The 10,647-nt window shown below is 38.0% G+C and overlaps 1 protein-coding gene across 1 annotated transcript; it reads right to left on the bottom strand.

Moving 5' to 3' along the window:
• Positions 1–9,299: 9,299 nt before the first annotated feature.
• LOC110290302 (olfactory receptor 5AK3-like) lies at positions 9,300–10,229 on the bottom strand. The gene has a single exon (XM_021156827.2). It carries the CDS (start codon positions 10,227–10,229, stop codon positions 9,300–9,302), a length of 930 nt encoding a protein of 309 aa, XP_021012486.1.
• Positions 10,230–10,647: the final 418 nt, after the last annotated feature.

Raw genomic sequence — 10,647 nt, 5'->3', positions numbered from 1 at the left:
ATGAATTTGGAAATTCCTCTTTCTAAATCTATAAAGAATTGAGTTGAAATTTTGATGGGGATTGCATTGAATATGTAGATAGTTTTTTGGCAAGATGGCCATTTTTACTATATTAATCCTGCCAATTCATGAGCATGGGAGTTCTTTCCATCTTCTGAGATCTTTAATTTCTTTCTTCAGAGACTTGAAGTTCTTATCATACAGATCTTTCACTTGCTTAGTTAGATTCACACCAAGATATTTTATTATTATTATTATTATTGTTATTATTTGTGACTACTGTGAAGGGTGTTTTTTCCTAATTTCTTTCTCATCCTGTTTATCCTTTGTGAGAAAAAGGCCACTGATTTGTTTGAATTAATTTTATATCCAGGCACTTTGCTGAAGATGTTTATCAGGTTTGGAATCAGTTCTCTGGTGGAATTTTTGGGGTCACGTAAGTATAGTATCATATCATCTGCAAATAGTGATATTTTGACTTCTTCATTCCCAATTTGTATCCCTTTGAACTTCTTTTGTTGTCTAATTGCTCTGGCTAGGACTTTGAATATATTGAATAGGTAGTGAGAAAGTGGGCCGCCTTGTCTAGTCCCTGATTTTAGTGGGATTGCTTCAAGTTCCTTTTTAGTTTGATGTTGGCTACTGATTTGCTGTATATTGCTCTTACAATGTTTAGATATGGGCCTTGAATTCCTGATCTTTCCAAGACTTTTATCATGAATGCGTGTTGGATTTTGTCAAATGCTTTATCAGCATCTAATGAGATGATCATATTTTTTTTCTTTGAGTTTGTTTATATGGTAGATTATGTTGATGGATTTCCATATATTGAACCATCTTTACATCCCTGGGGTGAAGCCTACTTGATCATGATGGATGTTTCTTTTAATGTGTTCTTGGATTCGATTTGGGAGAATTTTATTGAGTATTTTTTTTTTATCAATAATCATAAGGGAAATTGGTCTGAAGTTCTCTTTCTTTGTTGGATCTTTGTGTGGTTTAGGCATCAGAGCAATTGTGGCTTCATAGAACGAGTTGGGTAGAATACCTTCTGTTTCTATTTTGTGGGATAGTTTGAGGAGTCTTGGTATTAGGTCTTCTTTGAAGGTTTGATAGAACTCTGCACTAAACCCATCAGGTCTTTCACTTTTTTTTTGGTTGGGAGACTATGACAGTTTCTACTTCTTTAGTGGATATGGGACTGTTTAGGTCATTAATCTGATCCAGATTTAACTTTGGTATCTGCTATCAGTCTAGAAAATTGTTCCTTTCATCCAGGTTTTCCAGTTTTGTCGAGTAAAGGCTTTTGTAGTAGGATCTGATGATTTTTTTGATTTCCTCAGTTTCTGTAGTTATGTCTCACTTTTTATTTCTGATTTTCTTAATTAGGATGCTGTCTTTTTGCCCTCTAGTTAGTTTGGGTAAGGGTTTATCTATTTCTTTTTTTTTTTTTTTTTTATTTTCTCAAAGAACCAGCTCCTGGTTTGGTTGATAATTTGTATAGTTCTTTTTGTTTTCACTTGGTTGATTTCAGCCCTGAATTTGATTATTTCCTGCTGTCTACTCCTCTGGGGTGAATTTGCTTCCTGTTGTTCTAGAGCCTTTAAGAGTGCTTTCAAGCTGCTAGTGTATGCTCTGTCTAGTTTCTTTTTGGCAGCACTCAGAGCTATGAGTTTTCCCTCTTAGGACTGCTTTCATTGTGTCTCAAAAGTTTGGGTATGTTGTGGCTTCATTTTAATTAAACTCTAAAAAGTCTTTAATTTCTTTCTTTATTTTTTTATATTTCTTTTAAAAAATTTTTATTAGATATTTTCTTCATTTACATTTCAAATGCTATCCCAAGAGTCCCCTATACCCTTCCCCCCTCCCTGCTCCCCTACCCACTCACTCCCACTTCTTGGCCCTGGCCTTCCCCTGTACTGGGGCATATAAAGTTTGCTAGACCAAGGGGCCTTTCTTCCCAATGATGGCTGACTAGGCCATCTTCTGCTACATATGCAGCTAGAGACATGAGCTCTGGGGGTACTGATTAGTTCATATTTTTGTTCCACCTTTAGGGTTGCAGACCCCTTCAGCTCTTTCTTTATTTCTTTCTTGACTAAGGTATCATTGAGTAGAGTGTTGTTCTGCTTCCATGTGAATGTTGGCTTTCTATTATTTATGTTTTTAATGAAGATCAGCCTTAGTCTGTGGTGATCTGATAGGATACAGGGCATAATTTCAATATTTTTTGTATTTGTTGAGGCCTGTTTTGTGATCAATTATATGGTCAATTTTGGAGAAGGTGCCATGTGGTGCTTAGAGGTATATCCTTTTGTTTTACAATAAAATATTCTGTAGATATCTGTTAAGTCCGTTTGTTTCATAACTTCTGTTAGTTTCACTGTGTCTTTGTTTAGTTTCTCTTTCCAGTATCTGTCCGTTGATGAGAGTGGGGTGATAAAGTCTCCCCAATATTGTGTGAGGTGCAATGTGTGCTTTGAGCTTTACTATAGTTTCTTTAATGAATGTGGATGCCCTTGTATTTGGAGCATAGATATTCAGAATTGTGAATTTATCTTGGAAGATATTACCTTTGATGAGTATGAAGTGCCCCTCCTTGTCTTTTTTGATAACTTTGGGTTGAAAGTTGATTTTATTTAATATTAGAATGGCGACTCCAGCTTTTTTCTTCAGACCATTTGCTTGGAAAATTGTTATCCAGCCTTTTACTCTGAGGTAGCGTCAGTCTTTTTCCCTGAGGTGGGTTTCCTGTAAGCAGTAAAACGTTGGGTCCTGTTTATGTAGCCAGTCTGTTAGTCTATGTCTTTTTATTTGGGAATTGAGTCTATTGATATTAAGAGACATTTAGGAAAAGTCACTGTTGCTTCCTGTTTTGTTGTTGTTGTTGTTGTTGTTGTGAGAGTTGGAATTCTGTTCTTGTGGCTGTCTTCTTTTATGTTTGTTGAAGGATTACTTTCTTGCTTTTTCACGGCATAATTTCCCTCCTTGTCTTGGAGTTTTTTCCCTTTACTATCCTTTGAAGGGCTGGATTCATGGAAAGATATTGTGTGAATTTGGTTTTGTCATGGAATACTTTGGTTTCTCTATCTATGGTAATTGAGAGTTTTGCTGTGTATAGTAGCCTGGGCTGGCATTTGTGTTCTCTTAGGGTCTGTATAACATCTGTCCAGGATCTTTTATCTTTCATAGTCTCTGGTGGGAAGTCTGGTGTAACCTAATAGGTCTGCCTTTATATGTTACTTGACCTTTTTCCCTTACTGTTTTTAATATTCTATCTTTATTTTGTACAATTGTTGTTCTGATTATTATGTGTCAGTAGGAATTTCTTTTCTGGTCCAGTCTATTTGAGGTTTTGTAGGTTTGTTGCATGTTCATGGTCATCTCTTTCTTTAGGTTAGGGAAGTTTTCTTCTATAATTTTGTTTAATATATTTACCGACCCTTTAAATTAGAAATCTTCCTTCTCATCTATACCTATTATCCTTACATTTGGCCTTCTCATTGTGTCTTGGATTTCCTGAATGTTTTTTGGTTAGGATCTTTTGGAATTTTGCATTTTCTTTCTTTCTTTCTTTCTTTCTTTCTTTCTTTCTTTCTTTCTTTCTTTCTTTCTTTCTCTCTCTCTCTCTCTCTCTCTCTCTCTCTCTCTCTCTCTCTCTCTCTCTCTCTCTCTCTCTCTCTCTCTCTCTCTCTCTCTCTCTCTCTCCTCGAGACAGGGTTTCTCTGTTTAGCCCTGGCTGTCCTGGAACTCACTTTGTAGACCAGGCTGGCCTCAAACTCAGAAATCTGCCTGCCTCTGCCTCCCAAGTGCTGGGATTAAAGGCATGTGCCAGCACCGCCAGGCTCATTTTGCATTTTCTTTGATTGTTGTGTCCCTGTTCTCTATGGAATCTTCTGCACCTGAGATTCTCTCTTCTATCTCTTGTATTCTGTTGTTGATGCTTGCATCTATGGTTCCTGACTTCTTTCCTAGGGTTTCTATCTCCAGAGTTGTCTCCATTTGGGTTTTCTTTGTTGTTTCTACTTCAATTTTTACATATTGGATGGATGGTTTTGTTCAATTCAATCACCTCTTTTGTTGTGTTTTCCTATAATTCTTTAAGGGATTTTTGTGTTTCCTCTTTACGGACTTCTACCTGTTTAGCAGTGTTTCCCGTAATTCTTTAAGGCCTTCTACCTGTTTAGCAGTGTTCTCATATATTTCTTTAAGTGAGTTATCAATGCCCTTCTTAAAATCCCCTACCAGCATCAAGAGATATGATTTTAAATATGAATCTTGCTTTTCTGGTGTGTTGGGGTATCTAGGACTCTCTGTGGTGGCCGTACTCGGTTCTGATGACGCTGAATAGTCTTGGTTTCTGTTAGTAAGATTCTTATGTTTGCTGTTTGCCATCTGGTAATCTCTGGTGTTAGATGTTCTAGCTGTCTCTGGCTAGAGCTTGCTCCTCCTGTGATTCTTTAGCCTCTGTCATCACTCCTGGGAGTTCAACTCTCTCCCAGGTCCCACTGGTCAGAGCACTCTCTGCAGGCAAACTCTCCTCTTGCAGGGAAGGTGCACAGAAATCTGGAGCTCAGATCCACCTCCTGAGTCCTGGGGTAGAGCCCTCCCTGGAGGCCAATTCTCCTCTGGCAGGGAAGGTGCCCAGGGTTCTGGGTCTCAGCACTGTGTCCTGGCTGAGGATTAAGGCCCGAAGGGACCCTGTCCAAGAAGCTCTGCTGCTTCTGCCATCCACGTGCTCTCCTGCTTAGACTGGTCTCAGTGATCCCAAGATTCTGGGTGTGCTAGGGCCTGCCAAGTTCCTGCCCAAGATGGCACGGTGTTGGCGCAGACCAGAATGAACCCAAGCCACTGGTTGGGCAGGTTTCCTTTGTCCCTGTTCCTGCTAGCACAAGACCCTCTGAGTTTTTTGGAACAGTTGTTGCATTCCACTCACCAGTGATCTCAAGTTCCTGGGTGTGCTGCATTGTGGAGAGTCCTCTGGGGCCCTTGGGACCCTTTGCCGAGTTTGTGCCCAAGATGGCGCATGGCTCGAGTTTTTCCTTTTTTACCCTTTGAAGGATGGATTTGTGGAGCAAGATTATGTAAATTTGTTTTTGTCATTGAATAGTTTGGTTTCTCCAACTGTGGTAATTGAGATTTTTGCTGGATATAGTAGGCTGTTCTGGCATTTGTGTTCTCTTAGGGTCTGTATGACATGTGCCCAGGATCTTCTGACTTTCATAGTCTTGGGATAAGTCAGGTGTAATTCTGATAGGTCTGCCTTTATATGTTACTTGACATTTTTCCCTTACTGCTTTTTAATATTCTTTCTTTCTTTTGTGCATTTGGTGTTTTGATTATTATGTGATGGGAGGAATTTCTTTTGTGGTCCAGTCTATTTGGAGTTCTGTAGGCTTCTTGTATGTTCATGAGCATCTCTTTCTTTAGGTTAGGAAGTTTTCTTCTATAATTTTGTTGAAAGTATTTAGTGGTCCTTTAAGTTGGAAATCTTCCTTCTCATCTATACCTATTATCCTTAGGTTTGGTCTTCTCATTGTGTTCTGGATTTTCTGGATGTTTTGGTTTAGGATCTTTTTGCATTTCACGTATTCTTTGATTGTGTCAATGTTTTCTATGGTATTTTCTGCACCTGAGATTCTCTCTTCTATGTCTTGTATTCTGTTGGTGATGCTTGCATCTATGGCTCCTGACTTCTTTCTTAGGCTTTCTACCTCCAGAGTTTTCTCCCATTGTGATTTCGTTATTGATTCTAGTTCCATATTTAGACCCTGGATGGTTTTGTTCAATTCTTTCACCTTTTTGGGTATGTTTTCCTATAATTCTTTAAGGGATTTTTGTGTTTCCTCTTTAAGGGCTTCTACCTGTTTACCTGTATTCTGTATTTCTTTATAGGAGTTATTTATGTCTTTCTTAAAAGTCCTCCATCATTGTCATGAGAAGTGACTTTAGATCCATATCTTTCTTTCTGGTGTGATAGTGTATCCAGGACATGCTATGGTGGGAGAGTAGGGTTCTGATGATGCCAAGTAAGCTTGGTTTCTGTAGCTTCTGTTCTTCTGCTTGCCTTCTGCCATCTGATTATCTCAAGGGGTTCCTGCCCTTGATACATTTGATTGGAGCCTGTCCTTTCTGTAATCCCAGTTGTGTCAGAACTCCTCAGAGTCCAGATTTCTTTGTGATCCTGTGATTCCAGAATCCTGTGATCCTGAGGTTCTGGGTGTGTCAGAGTTCTTGTTAGTCAAGCTTCCTTTGAGACCCTGAGATCCTGGTATGACCAAGCTCCTGGGATTCTGGGATCCCAAGATCCTGGGTGGGTTAGAGCACCTGGAAGTGGTACCTCCTCTGGGTGCCGTGGGGCTGTCCACTGAGTTTTAAACCAAGGTAGACTAGTGCCAACTGGAAGGAACCTGAGTCACTGGTAGGGCTGGATTCCTGTGTCCCTGCTCCTGATATCCCCAGCACTCCTGGTGGTGTTGGGATAGATGCTGTGTTCTACTCACCAGTTATCCTAAGATCCTGGGTATTTAGGTCAGTAGGATTTTGTAACATTCCTCAAATGTCTCATTGAGTTGTCTGTCTGTCCTTGAACTACCACCCTTGTTCTCATCTTTCTCACTCTTCTCATTCAATCTTCCTGTTCTAGTCTCTCTCCTATATCTCCATAACTATACACTCTATTTTCCCTTCCCTGAGAGATCCTAACCTCCTACCTTGTTCTTTATTCTATTCCTAACTTCTGTGGTTACACTGATAGTAGCATGCCTATTGAAGGCTTAAAAGCTTAACACTTATATATAAGAGAATATATGCATATTTATCTTTGTTGGCCTTGGTTAACTCACTAAGGATGATTTCCCCCCCTAGCTCTGTCCACTTACCTGTGAATGAATTTAATTTTAAAAAGGATGTTTATATATGTTAATAAAATAATATGCCATTATGTAAATGTACTACATTTTCCTGATCCATTTATCTGTTGAGGCCAAATCATTTCTATAATCAAGTCTAGTATGTTTTCATCTCCAAAGCTAACTAATAGCAATGCAGTAGTAAATAAAATTGCCTCTCAATAAAACAGGATAGGCATATTTACTGATGGAAAAACAAAACAAGAAAATATATCAACAAAAATGCCAAATTGACAAAACTTTTCTTTTAAACTAAGGGCAGAATATTCAATGATGAAGTGATTGTATTTTCAAAAAACCTGCTGTTAGACTGGAGAGCAATAAAGAAAATATTTGGGGACTGGGGAGATGGCTCAACAGCTTGCCACTATTCTAGAGGAAAATAGTTTCATGGCTCACAACTGCTTAACTATAGCCTCACAGAATCCAGCATCTTCTTCTGGCATCCATAGGCACTTACACAAATATGGCACAAACACCTCTTCCCAAATTCATGGCAGTAATATAAACCTTAAAAAAGAAAACATGAATGTAAACATTTACTCTGCCCTACACACCTATATTAGTTCTAATGTATGCTAAATATAAATGTACATTATATTTAAAAATTGATAGAAAAGACAGAGGAAATCTCTATAAATCATTAAAAAAGGAAAATATATACTTCAATGGAGAAAATATTCCAAATTTTGCATATATTATTTGAATATTCTATATCATATTTATGTTTATATGTGGAAACAACATATGAAAAATGCATAAATAATTTTACAATCACCAGTTGGCTGGTGCTAGACTGTTTTCAGTGTGCTCAGCTCTGGAATCAATCACTAATACTGGAGAGAAGAATACTTGTTATGAGGGAACAAAATTCAGTAGTAGTCATTGGCGATGTCTCCCTCCCCAGAGATATGGTAGGTGCAATCTGGTCTTTTCCTATCTGGAGAAGATTTATTTGGGTATCAGAAAAGAAATAAGGCTTATACCAATAGACAGGCAAACAAGTTGCCAGTAATGTTATATAAAACTAGAGTATCCTATTTTTGGGCTGCTTGCCTGGAATGAACTTTGCTTCACGGGCTGGTACCAGCTGATTTATCTTCTTAGAATTTGGGTCATGACTGACTTTTCCACATTCCTGCCTCAGTCTATGAGTCTAGATCTTCTGAAAACATTGGGAAATGTAGCAAGCCACACCCTATTCTCCTCTGTCTTCTCTCTGTGATTTTACACACTGTTGAGACCAAGAAAGGAGTTAGAATAAGTATTTTCAGCTACTTCATTTAATTTCTGTGTGACCTTATGATTGGCAATTATTCTGCAAACTTTACTACTTTCTTTTCTAAATTGCAAGAACACCAGTACATATTATACTTCTGTATGTATGCCTGGTCTTCTATATATGCTATATTTTTTGGGAGATTATTGTCAAGGGACATAAAGTTCAATTTTTGGAAAATATTTCTGCTATATAGAATCAAAGCTGCATTTAGTTTTCTTTTCTTATGATGTAGACCCTTTAGTGTGTATGTGGGTAGATAGGTGGAGACTTGAGCAGTATTCAACAGGAATGAAGTTGATATACATTTCCATGACTTTTATGTCAGTTTCCCAATTTCTTATAGGAACTGTTAGGAAAAGAGTAATATTTTTTCTAGTATTCCAATATCTTTGATGACCTATTCTTATATCTCTCTTTCTCCTCTTTCTCCATACATGTTTACAAAGAACACAATCTTTCACATTTCACTTTACAATATCAAGGAGAATAGTTATAGGAAAATAGAAACAGTAAAAATACTCTCAAGAAGAGAGCACATGCCCCTTGACCCCTTTGAACACCAGAGTCTAAATAATAGAAATATCCAGGCAAAATTGATTAAACCCACCTAATAGATTTATTTTAATTTTATTGTCTGATGTCAGTTGTTTAGAAAAAGACAACTCATTAAAACGCACAAAAGTGGACTTGGAGAGATAGCTTAGCAGTTAAGCATGTATTTTTAGAGGACCCAAGTTCAGTTTCCCAGCACCTATACTGGGGCCTCATAGCTTCCTTTAATTTCAGCTCCAGAGGATCTGATGCTTTTCCCTGGTGTCTTTTGGCACCAACATACTTGTGACACACAATCTCTCTCACACACCTACAAATAAAACTAAATAAATCTTTCAGGAAGCACAAATGCAATACTGAACACATTTGTTTTTCAGAATGCATTAATGAATGTTACTTTATTAAACTGAGTTGTTTTTCTATACCTGTTAAATACAATTGATATAATGAAATAATGTTTTGAAACCATGTGCCATTCAATAGGTGCCTTGATATCTGGGGTTCAGAAATAGCTTGCTTGATAAGCTTTGTTGAATTATAAATAGATGTTCATATTATAAGCATTTCTTTACTATCTTTTTGAAGGCTTCTATTACATCTTGGTTTCTCAGACTATAGATCAAGGGGTTCAACATGGGAATAATTATGCCATAAAATACAGAAGCTGCCTTTTCTTGCTCTTGAGAGTCATTGGTATGAGGGTGGAGATACATGTAGGCGAGAGTCCCATAGAAAATGGTGACTGCAGTCAGGTGGGAAGCACATGTGGAGAAGGCTTTTTTCCTTCCTGCAGCAGAAGACATCCTTAGGATGGCAGACAAGACATATGTGTAGGAAAAGATGACAATAAGCACAGTGCTCACCAGGTTGAACCCCACAAAAACTGTCAGTAGCATGATACTGAAGTCAATACTGGAGCATGATAGGGCAAGAATGGGTGGCTCATCACAGAAAAAGTGATTAATGGCATTGGATTTGCAGAAGTTCAGTGAGAATGTAAAACTTGTGTTTACAGAAGCATTTAGGAAGCCCATGGTATATGAACCAACCAGCAGCAGAATGCACAGCCTCTGGGACATGACTATGGGATAGCGCAGTGGGTTACAGATGGCCACATAGCGGTCCACAGCCATAGCAGCTAAGATGAAGGAGTCTATGGTTGCAAAAGTACCATAGGCTAGTAGCTGTAACATACATCCTATGATGGAGATGGATGCTTTTGTCTCTGTGAAGTTTTTTAACATCTTGGGAGTAATAGCTGAGGTATAGCAGAGATCAACAAAGGCTAGATGTTGTAGGAAAAAGTACATGGGCGTGTGGAGGGAAGAATCAATTTTGATGAGTACGATCATTCCAATGTTACCCATGAGTGAGACAACATAGATCATTAAAAATATTATGAACAGAATATGCCAAGACTTGTGCTGTCCGGAAAATCCCAGAAGAATGAATTCGGTCACTTTGGTGTCATTACTTTGTTCCATGGCTAGTAAAAAAAAATCATGTGAAGAGTTGCAATACAAGAAGAGTAGAGAAGGATGAGGACATTATCCCTGAATTTATTCCATGATGTTTAGTTTCAAAATAGTATTAAGAAAATTTTTCTGTGATTCAACTTATGTTGGCTTTAAAGGATAATATGAGGAGCTAGGTACAATGACTCACATTTATATTCCCAGAACTAGGGATGTAGACATAGGAAGATTCAGGACCAACTGAGGCCATGAGACCAAACAACAAAGCAAGAAAAACAAAACAAAAATGACTAAGACATAGCATGTCAGCTTATGTAGTTCCAATAGAGTCTGGAGAATAGTCATCTAGTGGTATCTGTGTTCTCAGGGGCAAACAAGGATGCCATAAATACACCAACAAACAAAGATAGAGAGAATAGCTCATTTC

This window comes from Mus caroli, unplaced genomic scaffold (assembly GCF_978045245.1).
Source record: "Mus caroli unplaced genomic scaffold, Mus_caroli_1 scaffold_2, whole genome shotgun sequence".
Lineage (NCBI taxonomy): Eukaryota > Metazoa > Chordata > Mammalia > Rodentia > Muridae > Mus > Mus caroli.
The sequence above is the reverse complement of the archived record's forward strand: the minus strand, read 5'-3'. Positions and strand labels throughout refer to the sequence as shown.

What these genes read in the sequence shown, in the direction of transcription:
- LOC110290302 (XM_021156827.2), bottom strand. Translation starts at nt 10,229, where the DNA reads ATGGAACAAAGTAATGACACCAAAGTGACCGAATTCATTCTTCTGGGA.